Source organism: Triplophysa dalaica, chromosome 21, assembly GCF_015846415.1.
Source record: "Triplophysa dalaica isolate WHDGS20190420 chromosome 21, ASM1584641v1, whole genome shotgun sequence".
Classification (NCBI taxonomy): Eukaryota; Metazoa; Chordata; class Actinopteri; order Cypriniformes; family Nemacheilidae; genus Triplophysa; species Triplophysa dalaica.
Window position 1 is genome coordinate 1,269,344 of NC_079562.1, and position 16,366 is coordinate 1,285,709.

At 36.8% G+C, this 16,366-nt stretch overlaps 2 protein-coding genes and 1 long non-coding RNA gene across 5 annotated transcripts in view; 1 reads left to right on the forward strand and 2 right to left on the reverse strand.

Annotated features, from left to right (window-relative positions):
- Window positions 1–3,414: 3,414 nt before the first annotated feature.
- acyp2 (acylphosphatase 2, muscle type) lies at window positions 3,415–8,274 on the reverse strand. Of its 3 annotated transcripts, none has more exons than XM_056734288.1 (4): window positions 8,109–8,265; window positions 7,851–7,867; window positions 7,353–7,462; window positions 3,415–3,753 (listed from the first exon to the last, which is right to left on the reverse strand). In XM_056734288.1, exons 1-4 carry the CDS (start codon window positions 8,239–8,241, stop codon window positions 3,639–3,641), a joined length of 375 nt encoding a protein of 124 aa, XP_056590266.1. In that variant the 5' UTR covers window positions 8,242–8,265; the 3' UTR covers window positions 3,415–3,638. The 3 variants fall into 3 exon arrangements, with proteins under 3 accessions (XP_056590266.1, XP_056590264.1, XP_056590265.1); XM_056734286.1 differs by lacking the exon at window positions 3,415–3,753 and adding an exon at window positions 6,347–7,194 and having other exon boundaries at window positions 8,109–8,274; XM_056734287.1 differs by lacking the exon at window positions 3,415–3,753 and adding an exon at window positions 6,347–7,191.
- A 2,001-nt stretch (window positions 8,275–10,275) lies between these two features.
- LOC130409993 (uncharacterized) overlaps window positions 10,276–16,366 on the reverse strand; it is a 35,288-nt gene continuing 29,197 nt past the window's right edge. Inside the window, exon 3 of the long non-coding RNA XR_008904964.1 lies at window positions 10,276–10,399. This is a non-coding gene — a long non-coding RNA (uncharacterized LOC130409993). The remainder of the gene's footprint in view (window positions 10,400–16,366) is intronic.
- foxg1b (forkhead box G1b) lies at window positions 12,598–14,594 on the forward strand. The gene has a single exon (XM_056734284.1). The coding sequence runs from the start codon at window positions 12,702–12,704 to the stop codon at window positions 13,746–13,748; it is 1,047 nt and encodes a 348-aa protein (XP_056590262.1). The 5' UTR covers window positions 12,598–12,701; the 3' UTR covers window positions 13,749–14,594.

The following is a 16,366-nucleotide window of genomic DNA, read 5'->3' on the forward strand; positions in this document are numbered from 1 at the left end:
TGACACCATCTCTGCTACTATAAACCTTACAAAATAAAAGACCAAAGCATGTCATGTTAGAAAAATACAGAAATGTAGTTTATTAAGCTAGTAATTGCATAATTGTTATGCGATTTACAGTATATATAAAAATAAATATAAACAAAAATAGTTCTGTCCATCTGTCAGATGTACTGTAAACAGAAACACAACACAAAGGATTGGCATTAAAATATTTATTCATTTATCGTTATCCACATTTGTTCATTCATTTACAGCAATGAAATATTAAAATGTTGACATCATTTTTTAACTGCAGGGGATTCTCTCATATTAAAAGGTGAAGTGAGATTAAATGTTTTGTGGGTATATTTTAAATATATTAAAAGACCTCGACAGACACTGATCATGATCCAATCAATTTAACACCTCCATAAGTTCTTGAACCTAGAGACTACATACATTACTGACAGAAAGGTGTTTTTGCTTTATATTTACTCAATCTTTTGATGGAGATATTCTTAAAAGTAGAATGAGGTATTCTAAGTATACTTGTAGTTTACTTTTGATTGGGTCACATACTTTTTTCACGTAGTTGTCGTATAAGCTTGCATTACAAGTATGATGTTAACTTCACTCAGAAAGTAAGTACAAGTATACTTAATACTAAACTGGTAGTTCACTGAGAGTACTTAAAAATAAAACTTTAATAAAAATGTACTATCAGTATACCTTTCAATTGTAGCAGGGCCTTTGGTTGAAGTACAAATGAATTTTTTTAGATATAAACTACTTGTTTACACAAAGTTTATCACAACTGAAGTAAGTGATAAGTATACAAATATACTAATAACCTAAAAAGTTGGCCAACTTAGCACACTACTACATTTATATTAAGTACCCTTACTGGAGAATAAAATACTTGAACTTTAAGTATGCTTATTTTATGTAAGGAAATGGATAGCCGGATGTTGGCGCAGATAAAGCAGGTGTGACATGAAGAGGTTAAAAACGACAGTGTGTCAAAACACTCATATTTTAATTTTAAATCTTGAGTGCCTATATACTCATTTATATATTTAGTTTGAACAAATATAAAATAAAAGTAAGACAGAGTTGTACTTTTTTTGAAAACAGGCGAGCCTTGGAGGTGGGCAGGGGGGCGGAAGCACGAGCACACAATACATCATCACATTATCCCTGCATAACTGTGGATTCACTGTAAGTTTGTGTTGTTTACATTATGCACATACGCACTGATTCCCAACAGAACACAAACATATGGTTCAGTTTGATTTACACAGGCGGTTTACGTCCGCCATATTTTAGTGCTGGGACTGCACCTATCAGTTTCAAACGACTTCCAAATCCAGGATTATATCCACCGTTTCTATAACATTCATCATCAAAATGCATTGAGCAAACAAACAGCTGAACTTCAGTACAACGAACGAAGCGCATTGATGGGTGAGTGCTTGTTGTTTGATGCGTGGGCGCTTTCTTTCTCTCTCTCTCTGGTTGAAGCGTGGGCGTGCTTTTAAAGGAGAATTATCCAATAAGGGCCAAAGAAAAGTTGTTAGGTTAGAGAATTTCGAGTTAAAAAAAAACTTTCTGAGACCTTTACGAACCCTATGGGGATGGTTCGAGCACAGAAATACTATCAGATATGCCCAACTCATTTTTTGACCATGTAAAGCATGAGAAGCCAACACGTTTAACATCATAAAGAAGTCAGAATGCATGAAACAGCGTTGCACTAGCCCTTTAAACAGTATATCTATTTTGCATATCAACTTTGGGTGAAATGTCTTGCTTGACGTGTGCTTGTGTTATCTTTCTCTAAAATATAAGACTCCTTTAAAACCCTTCTAATACCTTGACATTTAAAGATTTAAAAAATCTGATTTCAGTGTCCAAACACATTCTGGGGTGTCTGTATATTCACTCCAGTCTAATATTGATGAACAAATGAAGAGCTCTTTCCCAAAACGCCTTAAACGCCAAATTTAGGCAAATGAGTTTGTCATGCCATTTTGCTGTGTACTAAACCTATTCACTGCTCCATCAATGTTTCATGCCAAATCGCTATATTTCCTTGTTTAAAATGTTCTGCAAGATGCAGTTTCTTTCCCAGACCCTGTTTTTAGCCTAAATGCCATATGTCCTCTCGACCAATCAGAATTCACTCGTTAGTTGTATTTGTATGTGTTATTTCTAAATTATTTGTTGTATGTGGTGGGAAATATTGAAACATGAAATTGAAAAGATTTCTTTTATTTTAGTATTTAGTTTGTTACAATTTATTTGATTTGGCTGTTATTTATTTCATGCACTTGCATTTATTTGATTTATATTAATTTATAGTATGAGTCCTGATGTCATATGTTTCATGTTCTCTTGTTTGTTTGTTTTTAAAAATAGAAAAACCAACATTTAAAAAAAAAGATGGATTTGTAGCGTTTTAAAAAAATATATTTGAATTTATAATCAACAATATTGTTGTTTCATTTGACAATCATTGTTTAACATGTTCAGACTGAGCCAACAGACCATTTTTACAGGATAAATTGAATATTAACTAAATGTATGGGTCTAGGTAAAAAAAAAAGTCATTTTCATGAAAACTAGTAAAATGGATTTATAGTGTTTTGGAAAAGAGCTCTTCAAATGTTCTTGTTGGTGCAAGAGCAGCAGCTATGACACAATTCACAGAGAGATCCCAAACAAAGAGTCCGGAACATTCCATCAGAGGCCCGGATCTGGACTCTTTACAGCGCTGATATTGCCATTTCTGAATCCAGATCAACTTTAATCACTCTGGTCAGCATTTGATCAGAAAACAATGATCCTGGGTCAGCCTGGAACATCTATTCACACACACACGGACATAAACAACTACACACACATATACACTAAGCCTCTTTCATAATTTCGCGACTGTCAGTTAAGAGGATTCCTGCCTCACAAACCGGAGCACATGCTGATTTACTGGAGTGAAGCATGCTGGGAAAAAAGGAGACCCAGATGAGACTGTATTTGTGTCTCTGGGGCAGTCTGAGAGAAAATTTAAATGAAGTTGTGACCAAATTCTTTTAGGATGATGACGATAAAATGAAAATACATTTGTGACAGACACAGGACAAAACTGAGAGATGATACAGACGCCACCTTAAGAAACCTCTGTGAAGGCGGGCGGGTTCACCATGGAAACAGAGCCATGATTGATGAGTGCAGCGGAGGCCTGGGATTGGTCGATTATATGTTACATGAACATCTTCTGAAGGGGATAATGTTACAGCATCACATGATATCTAAAGATCACTGGTGTATCAGAACAGCGTCTCAATGTGTGCGTTTAGCAATAAAACAGTCGTTTCAATGCTTTTGTGCATGGCTTGAGTTTATTAAAGAGTTGTTTTGGTGTAGACACATTAATGGATGTATAAATCACAATCTTTTTATTATATTTCTTTATATTTTGATGGCTTCAATAAGAAAGATATTGGCAACACATAATTTAGTAAACATTCAGTCCATTGAAAAATATGTTAATAAATAAAAAGGAAAAATTACAGTTTAGATTAATTTAAAGTGATCTGTTAAACGTCTTTGTTGTTTGTCTGTCCAGACTCAAACAGTCTGAATGAACTGGGTGGGTTTCAGTACCGAGTGCCAAAGCCATGAATCTCCAGTTTGGAGATGTCCCGCTCGTTGGAGAACTGCGCACGGTGGATTCGAGAACTCGGACTGCCCACTTTACTAAGCCAGTACTTCCTGTAGATGAGAAACAGAGACGAAACATTACACGTCAAAGCAGGACTGTTTGCAAACCATTCACTGCTACACAAAAACATTTATTGGGTCACTTTTAGGTCTTAAAATAATAGTACACACAAAAATTACACCTTTTCATTATTTACTCAACTTTTTATCATTCTAAACGTTGTGCATTTTCCGCACAAATGAGCGTTAATGCATTTGCTATTTAAACAATGCGGCGCAGGACGGGAAAATGAGAACTGCGTCGGCCAGAAACTAGCAAAAACACTTAAGCTGCGCCGTGCACAACAATCCGCCGGGTACGATACTGGCAAAATCTAGGAAAACTTCATCTAAGTGGTGGATGATTAACAGTCCTCCATTTTCTTCCTCTCTCTCAAAAGCAAGGGCATGTCTCTCTCTCTCTCTCTCTGAGTGAACTCGGACAGACAGCATCTCTCATGCAGTATTCCTGTGAGAACTCTAAATGCATTATTCGTCCCTGTGGGCCGCAGCACTGATCTCATATTGGATAAGAGAGTGGAGTCAGACCATCTGCATGACTGCCCAATATTTACTCCATAATGGAGCTGCCAGGAAGAGGCGGAGTTTGACAAAGACAACAGACACAATCTCAACAGTCCTGTGATAAAACAACCGCTTCAGATTGTGTGTCAAACTGTTGGAATGACACATCACAGACGACTTCCAGTGATCTGGGGTTGTCAGACGCTCAATGCTGGAAATCAAGAGGTTTGTTTTGGATTTATAACATGAGCGTTGCATCAGTAATTTCACTCATTTCATGGGTGCGGTTTACGGAAATCCAACACTGCCACAGGAAAACACTTTTTCAATGAACACAGGACACGCTGAACCGGTTCCACTTTAGAGGTCTTGACCTCCTACAACAAGGAAAAATCACAGATCTAATATCTCAAACATTTCTCGGAGGCACCAATGAGATTAAATGGAGGGCAAATGGAAACTTTTGATTAAGGCTCATGTGCGTCTCAGATATTTCTCCTGATAAAAAAAATCTCACAGATGTCTCTATCATGAGAGTTTGAGAAGAGTCGCCAACTATGTGTCAAACTGAGCTCAGATTTGTCAAGTCTGCCATCAAAAGTCAATGTTATTGAAGATCTCAAGATCAAGTCAAACATTTGACCTCTATAATCTTCATTTATTTAATCCTCCATCATCTTTCCAACAATTACACTCTGATTTATTTCTCTTTTAATTTCTCATGAGCAATTTTAAGAGTCAAATTGATACCTAAAACAAACACAACTGAGAACTCCATCAAGTCTGATCTGTGAAAGAGAAACATCTCTCATCTTTTCCATTATGTCCACAATTGAAATCAAACAATGTCCATTTTATAAATTTAAATCATTGTAAAAATGAAAAGCAGAAGTGATCCAGAATGCTTTTGAACACAGGTCAGCACCTTCTGCTATTGTCATTAAACCACACACACACTTTCTGTCTCTCTCTGCTGCTGTTTGATATAAACACACTTAAGTCCTTATAGTTTTCATTGTGTTATAAAGGAAAGGAGTTTCTCCCTTTAACTGCTGGTGAGGAAGTCAGATAACATTCGCAAACTGTGGAATTTCCATAACAAACCACTAGACACGCTCGACCGCCCCGGATCAGCACCAGGAACATGATGTTAATTTAATACTCACAGGTCTGTCAGACCTTCAGGAGCTGTATTTGTAAATGGTCGAGTTTTATTACATTTATTGTTACAAACGTAAACATAAAGTGGAACTGATGTTGAAGATCAGTGGAGGTGCTGATGCTCTCTGGAAACATGTCGAATCCTCAAGGACATCCATCCGTAAGTCAAGGATGGGTGGAGCAGTGAGGAGGCGCAGAGGATGTCTAACATCACTAACACATACAAATATACTGACAAGCAGATCGAAAAGAGAGCAAATGACAGACGGAAAGCAAACAGAAAAGATTATAAAACAAACAGATGATTCAAGAGAAAGGAGCAGTATGAAAGATGGGAAAGAAGGAATGAGGAAAGACTCTGAGGAGGGCGGAGCTTGATGTCTGTTTCAATATTTAATGAGCAAATACATTTGTGCTCATTCTCATCTTGTGCTCACCAGCTGGAATGTGGGAGAGGAGTTCTTCACCAGAGATGTTCAACAACACACAATAGTGCAGCTCTGTGTATCCATCATATACACTACATGACTACACACGCACACTTCTTTATGCACAAGGATAGTTTCTAGGTTTTAAGTAAATAGGACACGAGTCTCACTGGAGAATATAAGCTAAAAATGTCTTAAAGGGCATCTGCCACCAGCTCTGCAGTGCACACATGTTAAACTTCACATGATCAAACTGAACGGCGGGGCTAGTTGTCACAGACGGAGGAAGTAACTGTGCTGGTTTCAAACACTTGTTTCAAAATGCAATGCATTCAATATTTTAACTACTCAAAAAATGTAAGTAATTTCAACTTTTTAAATAAATGACAGTCAATAGCAGCTAGTCAAGATTTAAATAGATTCAATGTGAAATTACAAATGAATTATTCCACACTGTTCTTACAGTGTAATTGAAACAGAAGGCATTTCTCCATATTAACAATTAGAAACTGCACTATGCCACAGTTCATTATTATCACATGACCTTTGTATGTGAACGTCTTTGCCAAAAACATTTGCTTTTTAATTTTGCGTAAAAAAGCTCAAGAATTAAATGTTGAGTATAGAATACTGGCTACATAGTGATTCATACTATATGACATTTCAATCATTTCAATTTGCTACATTGTCATCCAATGCCCTCATTAGATTGGATTTTAAATTTTTGGGAGGGGCCACAAGTTATTGTCTCCAAAAAAAATTATCATTATTTAGCATTAGGTTTAAATGCATTAGTGTAAAAATGTATTGTAAATCTACACAAAATGAGTTCAAAACGTGCGTACGATTATATTTTAGTTCATCCATTTACTCTAGTAATGTGTAAGAGCTTTTGGAGAGGCGACAGGCAGGCTGGACACACTCCCTCAAATGGGCGTCTGGCTCATATTTGAGACTGTGATGTCATGAACGCATTGGCCCTGTATAGCACCCCACCCTGATTGACATCATGACATCATCACTGTTTGACCAGCCCAGCAGACTTGTGAACGCCCTCAAACGGCCACACACACTGCATTCTCTCCGCACACGAAACCGCAGCCATGAGCTATAGTGCACAACAGCTCAGCCCCAGGCAACACAACAAAAGAGTTTAACACACAAAAAGCTTTTGAGCAGTTAATCAGCATTGCTTGTGCACATTCTATTCCTGTGTGTAGATTTATCGCAGCGCGGGTGAACGTGGGCTTTGCTTTTGGTGAGAAATGTGAGTCCCCCCCTCAAACCAGCCCATTCTAGACTGTTCCATGGGATAAGACTGAAGCACTGGCGCCATCTGCTGGATAAAAAAAGCACTGAGCAAGTTAGTGTTATTGATTAGAAGGTTTGGCAATCAAAAGATTTGCACAAAATTCAATTTCGTGGTGCATTACTTCAGACGTTTTATTAACAAACAAGCACTCTCGAACAAACTATGAAAAAAAGATGCAGACGTACATATCTTTGACTTTTTCAGGGGGTCCCTGAACCTGTCCAACCACAGTGCCCTCTCTAGTGTTCTTCACCCAGCCATTCACTCCTAACATCTTGCCTTCAGCCTCTGTATACTGCAGGGAAAACAGAGAGAAACTTAAATCACTTAAAATACTAAATATCAACATCACTGGAAAAGCAAGTAAGAGAATTTTTATTTGAAGATGATTTCATCTTTGATTTAAGGTACTGCACGTTTTTAGATTGGAACCTTTCTACAGCTCTAACGTAGTGTTATGTCAAAAGTAAGTACGTAAAATAAAAAGCAGTATTTGTGTGACCACACAGTGATGATGTCAGATGGAAATACTCATGATGGTATATTCATGCATCACCAGTCCAAGGTGCCTCCAAGAATACCAGACTGCTAGGTTCATATACCATAATGGTTTTTCTTCTGTCCTCTAAAGTAAAAAAAACTAAACCACAATATTTAATGTGCATTATGCAGATGTTTCTTACCATTCTGAAACAAACACCTGAAACAAAGGAAAGAAAGAAATTGGCATTGTTCAATTAAATGCAACTTTGCATGTATTATAACATATTATTACTGCACATGCCTATTTGTATTTTTGAATAACGACTGATGCATTACCTTACTAAAATCGATGCAAATAAAGTTTAAAATGAGAAAGAAGAATCATGAGCGGGCCGCTATTTCTGCAGGTGAGGCGTGAAATGTCTGCAAAGCGCTTCAAAACCTCTTTAAATACCCACCCTGAACATTGCCGAATATCTCAAAATCTACAGAAACGTACTTTTCACCGGCGTCTGAAGACATTGCAAACAATACTACAAGAGTGAGGACCAAGTGAGAAGTCCAGCAGAAGTTTAAACCACCGACAGACATAAATAAACCTGAATGTCGGATCTGTTGCTAGAAAGTCACTGAACTAATCGCGGAGCACTGCGGTCATGTGTCATATGTTGCTTTTCTCAACACTCCTAAAAAAGGGCCAATCGATGACTAGTGTTTCCGTAGCGATGGGTGTGGCTTGGTTTCTATTTTTAAGCAAATGCTAATGTTAATAGATTTCATAGACCATTAAAGATACAAAATCAACAACACCTTTAATGTACACATGTCGAAAATTATAAAACTCATCCTTAGATTTATATGATACGATACGATACTTATTAGATGCCCCGGAGATTGAGCGCCATCTTGTGGACAACTCGACTACGCGCACATTTATTCTCGCGAGATTTTACAAGAGTGAGGTCGTATCATGAAATTGCGATTAAACATCGATGAAAAAAAGTGTGAGTACTTGCAAATAGATTTTTAACGAGTCACAAAGGCCAAACCCTTAATAATTACATCTTTTTTGAATGATTAAAAACGGACAAGATTACAGCAAAACCACAATGAGCCACAGAAATGTGCCGACGCACACATCACACAATCTCTTCTCTCACATCCTGATGAGATTTAAATATTTCCATCTTTGTTTTAACAGCCATGGTGTTGTCCTGTAATTTAGTATATTTATGATTGGACTAAAGAGTCAGAGATTAAAGGTTCACATTTACATTTTATTAAAGATGTATTTTTCTTTGCATACAAGGTAAATAGATCAAATGTGACAGACAAATCCTTTCAATAAACCAATGACATTTGGATCTGACAGAGATTTTACACCCACCACATGATGTTTCTAACATGTTTTAACATGCTAGAAAGAGATTACACTTTTCATTCCGTAAAAATCACGAAAATCAAAGATCAGTGCTTTTGTTGCAACCATTACAAAAGAAGTATTTATATATATTTATATACATATATATCTCATAATCAAGGAGGAAAATGCTGAGAAGGAATTATTTGGGGTAAACAAAAGAGAAACTTTGTATTTGCCAAAAACTATGAAAACCAAAGAGCTCAAAGGAAATTCCCTGCAGCTTTACAGCATGTTTTCTCATCCCATAGTGTATTTCTGTTTAGAGTATACATATTAATAACAAATCCATAACTTTTAAATTCTTGAGCCTGTAGTAACGTAAAGGGATAGTTCACCCCAAAATGAAAAATCTGTCGTTGTGTTACAAGGAAAGATATTTGGAAGAATGTTGGCCACTTAAGAACATTTGACCATTCAAATAGTCACAGGTGCCCCAGAACTGTTTGTTTTCCTAAATTAAAAAATATTCAAGATATTTTATTTTGTGTTAAACAGAACAAAACAAATGATACAATAATTATTTCTGCTCTAGTAATCATAGTGCCCCAAATCTCAGCTGCTAAAATTTTTCCAAATATAATTCTTTGTGTCAAAAAAATGTGCAGGTGTGGATCAACCTGAGGGTGAGTAATTCATGGCGGAATTTTCTTAATGGGGTGAATTATCCCTTTAAGAATCATATACAGCAAAGATTGGATCTTGATAAAAAGGTTCTTCGCCGAAGCACATTTTCTCTGTTTCTGCATTAAACAGCAATATAGGTATTCAACAACATTATGTCTTTCTCGTTGAATTTTCAGATATCACAGCTGCAGATTTACAGGTAAGCGATTGAGGAGCACACACACACACACCATTTGTTGATTTGTTCTGAGCCAGTAATGCCCAACAGAGAGACCTTTAATCCCCCAGATCAGAGTGATAACAGTTCTGGTATATAAACACACACATGCACGCATAATCACACACACGGCTAAATGAAGACATTCCCCAACTTCCATTTATTTTAGCTTAATTATTTGAAATAAACTATGCTTACCTTTGAAGTGAGCACACTTCATTCACATTGAAGCATTTTGGCAGACACATTTATTAAAAGCAAAGTCTTGACCCCTAAGCTGATCCTGCAAAAACATGCAATGAGGCCAAACCCATTGAAGTGTCTATATAACACTGTTCTTTAATTGTCAGGCTATGACTCACTCACAGAAACATTTACATATGAAATCAAAGAGATGTTAGAAGTGATGGAGACTCCAGCCAGCACACAGTGAAACACGGTTACAGCAGAAGTTACTTTAATAGGTTCTCAACTGTGAACACTCCCTGAAGAGAAAACAAACAAGATGACAAATGAGCAAGATATCAGAAAAGGGAAACACATATAAAAGATAACAATAAATGATAGTATTGATTTTAAAATGCTCCTGTGCATGCTGGTAGCAAAGAAAAAGAGCATCTAAAATCCAGGACAGGTCTACGGAGGGGGTTTATACCCTGAAGATCTTCTATAGCCTCACTGTAATATTGTTTGAACTTTTATTGAACCCAGTGTGTGTGCTTCTCATGTGCTTGTGTGTGTTTGATGGGTGGCTGGTTTCACATTAAATGATTTGGCAAACAGCACTTGATTGTACATTTGCAATCGTTACAAATTGCAAATTTCGCAAAATAAAGACATATAACTTGTAGATGGTTATTAAAAAGCATATAATTGATATCATTGCTTCAAAAGAGCATGTTACAAAAATGCAAAATGTTTCTGTGACAAATTAAAGTTAATCACGCCTTATTCTTTAGATCAATAACAACATTCTTCATCAGTTTATTTGTATCGCGCATTACTGAATCAAGCAACCACCCACCACATGAAATACTGCACAAGTTATAAAATAAAATCAATAAACATAAAGTTATTTTAGATTTTATGCACAATCGGTAAAATGTGTTAAACTGAAGTTATTGACGACGGTTCATACTTTCCCTCTGACTTAAAACAAAGCAAAAAAGTTAGATCATTTAGAAAGCTGATCTCATTTCGTCAATACAAGCTTAATGATAATTTGTCTCTAATACTGACTAAATGAATCTGTTTTGAAATGTCTCTATAACTATAAATAAATATAGATTCGTTAAAACCATTATTATTATTAATATTATTGATATCGTATTTGACCGAGCACACGATTTAATATAAAAACTAAATCAAATGTATATTTGTGGTAAATTTTCTATAACAGTTGCGAACTATGTGTTTGTTAATTGTGTTTCTCAAGTACAAAAAGATATCTGTTGTATATTTTATTGAACTTTAGTTTTAATTTATGTTTATCACTGTTTTAACCTATCCGTTATGAAATCAGATGTTTTTATGAAACAGGCGCATACGCGCTCCATACAAATCATCGCTCATTTATTTCAAAACAATTAAGCACCATTATAAACAAAATAATAACCATAATTCAATTATATTGAATTATAAAACAAAACGGTCTAACCCTTTACAGTCTGAGAGTTTACTGTCATATTTAATCTCAACATAAAAATGGCTGTAAGAGCGTACGTGAAGAAACCTGTTTACTGCAAAAAGCAAATGTAAAAACAGCACTTTATGACAGCAGAATCAAAATGAATTGCAAAAAATACTAGTCAAAGCAATTGAAAACATTAAGAACAAGGTGTCTATAATTGGCCTAATATTTATCAAATTTACAAATCCTCGAGAGTTTTTTTAATTTGAACTAAAATAAATACATCAAATGTCACAACTGAATGCATTTGCGTTGCAGAACTCTGAAACTGTTTTGTAAATATCAGAAAAAGACATTATTTAACTTATGTCAACATTTTGCGTATCAAAACTGACCTCATAGTGGGCTATACAATAAGAATATGAGTGTCGTTCACAGCTCTAATTTATTACTGATAGGATATAAAAAATAGTTATGTCACACTAAATAATGATAAATAACACATTATCAAATTACAACAGAGTTTTGAGCAGAGATCAGTTATGAAAGACCCCTGCTGACACTAGAGGCGCCCTTAACTCAGGCAGTGCACAGTTTCTGAATAAATAATCCTGAGACAGAAGCAAAAATATAAAAACATCACTTTGTTAGTTTTAACAGTGTAGTTTTACGCGTTGTGGCCTTTTGCAAAAACGACCCAAATATTGACAACAATTCCTATGATCGCCCATAGCTGGTCTCGGGTCTGAACCACACATATTTTAATATCCATATGATTGTTTCGGTGTTTCTCAGATTGTTTGTGTACATCTCCTCGCCCTTACCTATAGTGTACGCGATCTGTGACGCATATGAGACGCTCCAGTAGGTACTGTACGTTATTAAAGAGCGAATGGCGCTTTAAGGCATTTAACACACGCAAAACAGTGCGCTCGTTGGAGACTGTACAGTTTCCAGCAAATGAAAAGCTCCTCCTCCCCTCCCTGCGATGAGGTAGTTGGTAAAACTGAGTCCCACTTAATCCCTGATTTCTCAAATCCACCTCTGCGCGTCGCGTTCTCCGCCCTACCATGCATGCAACGTCTCCATCGTTGCGCGTCTGACCTCATCTGTTTTAAAGTAAGAAAACGGGTCATTTTTGTTTGTTATTGCCCGGCATGGGAGATCACAGCGAGCCGACCATGGTGCAGAAGTCGACATCGTTCAGCATCAAGAGTCTGCTGCTCCCATCCAAGTTTGATAGCGCGGACGCGGAGAGGCGCAGCAGCCCGGCTCCGGTACAGGATTTAGACAAGCCACCGGAAACAGCTGATATAGATTCGGTACTTCTGGAAAAGGATCAGAGAGATGCGGACAACCCGGAGCAGCCCTCTAAAAAGGGAAAAAACGGGAAATTTGACAAGCCGCCGTTCAGCTACAATGCGCTCATCATGATGGCCATCAGACAATGTCCGGAGAAGAGACTCACGTTAAACGGCATCTACGAGTTCATCATGAAAAATTTCCCGTATTACCGAGAACACAAGCAGGGCTGGCAGAACTCCATTCGGCACAATCTGAGCCTCAATAAGTGTTTCGTCAAAGTGCCACGACACTACGATGACCCGGGGAAAGGAAACTACTGGATGCTGGATCCCTCAAGTGATGATGTTTTCATCGGGGGGACGACGGGCAAACTGCGGCGGCGCTCGGCGACCTCGAGAGGCAAGTTGGTGATGAAGAGGGGACTGCGTTTTGCGCCCCTCGGACTCGGCCTGGGAGAACGCCCGAGTAACCCGTTATACTGGCAGCTATCTCCGTTCTTACCCTTGCATCATACGCACTATAACGGATCCACGCACGGGTTCCTTAACCAAGGACACGCGTACGGATCTTTACTTCACGGCGTTGAGCCGCTCGGTAACGGGGATATGCCTCGCCCTATTCTGGGATCTTCTACCGGCAGTATCAACCTGTCAAACGGATACGGCGTGTCCCCGCCATCCGCCGCTGCTGGATTATTATCAGGGCACAATGGATATTTCGTACCGGGAGCGCAGCAGCCACAGTCGTTGCCAAGCTCAACGGGATACGGGATCTCCAGCTCTCCTTCCCATTTGCTGTCAGATTCACTCAGAACTAGTTTACCGTCTTTCACATCGCCGCTTTCGAGTGGACTTTTGTCTCAACATAAACGGGTTGCGCCAAATTCTTTCCTCAGCTGAGCGTTGCGCGTAATCTCTAAAGGAAATACACAAACCAACATTATAGACCTCGCTACGCAACCTCTCCCTTTTGTGAGGACTATTTGTCTGTCTGGATTTTTTTTGTCTATTTAAGATCTGAAATTATTTTTAACGTTAGTATGATTATATGCCAAAGGCAATAACTGTGCGTGTTTGGTTTTCTTTTGTAAAAGTATTATTTATAGTTCACAATTTATTTGGTATTGACGGTTTTGTATTTATTAAAAAAGTTGACTATGTTTTATCCCTTAAAGCTGTGGGATACTGTTGTTATTAGATAGATTGCACATATTTTCGTTTAGTATATAGCCTAACTAATTCCTCTGTTTAATTTAATATATATTTCCCCAAATTTTGAATGCGCCTTAATATATGAAATCAGGGTTTGACAGGGAGAGCGTCCGGACTGACTCAGGTGTGCGTTCTGACAATGACTAAATATTATTTGTAATGATATAAGTTGTAGAAATACGGTAAAATATAAACCGATATGCAATGTTCTATGAGTTTGGGCATTTGCTTTCAGAAATGTCATTTAAAGAACCACTATAGCAAAACATTATAAAGCACTAGTCTTAAATCAATCTTGTGTTAGTTTTTTGTGTAAATATGTCACCTAAAATGATGTTCTGTGATAACAGGATTTTGGACACTTCGGGTCAGTATATATTTTACACAGATGACAGTATTTTATTAAAGCATTTTACCTGTGGAAAGATTTCCTCACCAAAGACAGTTTGCATCATTGTTATGCTTTTAATTTCAAGACTGAATATTGGTTTGGTTTTCATTGCTCGTAAAAGTTAATACAACAAATTTAACTTAAAAGCACCCCCCATTCCCAAACAACGTGTGTTTATGTTTGGGATTATTAGTTGCCATAGTAAATTGTTGTTTGTTGTTTTTTCTTGTATATCCTGCCTGAACTTTTGTTCAGAACAAAGAAATAAAGTACTGACATATTTCTGTATGAAAAACAAAAAGCGTTCTTTGTAAACACATTCACACAATCTATTTTTGGGGTGTGTGTGTGACGCGTTCAGTTTACAGCTATGATGTCTTTCTAGACGAATTAAATATTTACACAAGCTGAAAAAATCTTTCACGTAAAGCCTTCTGATAGAATAATTTCGCCGTGCAACATATTATGCAAAGAATAAACAAACGGTTCAAAATCTCGACCTTTTTTATCGAAAGCACTGGATTTATGGACGAAATAGTCCTGCGCGCTCCCCTAAAATGTATATATATGTTTATAGCCCTACGGATATGATGAATAATTTGAAATCATTCATATTCATATGTAAACATAATGAGATAAATTGGGGCAGTAAGACTAAACTGGATGTAACTGAGATAACCAACATCTAACCGAGCACACCAACATTCAGTTAAATCAATGCACAGCACTGTGACCTATCGAAATAATAATGTAGGCTATACACTTACTGTCCAGATGCTCTTTAAACTTCACGTGCACGTTTCCCTGATGGAAGCAAAAACCCAAAGAACCCAGCAGACGTAAGAACAAAAGACACCTTGAAAGAACCAGGACCCAATATCTTATTATGGGTTAGGACAGAGGGAGGGGACTGACTAACCAAAGTTGAAAAAGTAAGGGGCCTGCTTCCTAAAAAAAAAATACGTGGATTATTAGTATTCAAATTTAGATTTATGGATCAAAAAATAGCATTTATATGTAAAAATAAATATTCGGTCTTTCTTCGACCAATTAAATTATCGAAATAAATTATGAAGTTTAACGAGGTTTAATTTATTTTGGCATCCGATACAGTACACTGCATGTCATTCTTGTTCTTTTTTAGATTTTTTTCTAATAGAAATGCAGAAGTGAACAATATTAACCCAGTTTTTGAGGCGGTGCAAAAACCTTTAAACGACGAGCTTTAAAAATATATGAATAATAGGAATACGGGAATTTACATTCAAGTTATAAAGAAAGCTGTATGGTTAAAAACAAAAAAAGCATGGTTAAATATTTTATAGGTTCTCTGTTCATGATTCATTTATTATTTTGCCAAATAAAGCATACAAAGAATACATGTTGCATTTAAAGCAACACACAAAGATTCTTTCAACGAAATCTGAGTTTGTTTCCAATACAACAGGTCATTTGACTTTAAACCCATAATACAAATAAAAACCAATTCGCTTAAAATATACAAAAATAATAATAATTATGTTATACCTGGCAACCCCATACTATAACCTTGTTGACAAAAAATATAAATCCATAAATACACCAATACACTATCAAAATTAGCGTCAACCTTTTGTGTAAAAGTCTCACGTTTGTGCTCAGTTATGTGCTCATTTAGGCTTAGGCAAGAACACGTCACAACAGGTTTGTAATGTTATATTGCACAATTTAGGAATGTAGTAACTATTAACACAAGACTCATCTTAACTTCTACAACATTTGACCAGATTATTAGACTGAAGAAAGAAAGAATTCTGACTGAGCCGTTGCACAAAGTGTCTCTGGTTTATAACATATTCTACCACAGCAACATATATTTCTTCTCATCTGCAACAAGAGTTGTGATGTGGTCAGTGGTGTGACCCTGCTTCCTTCT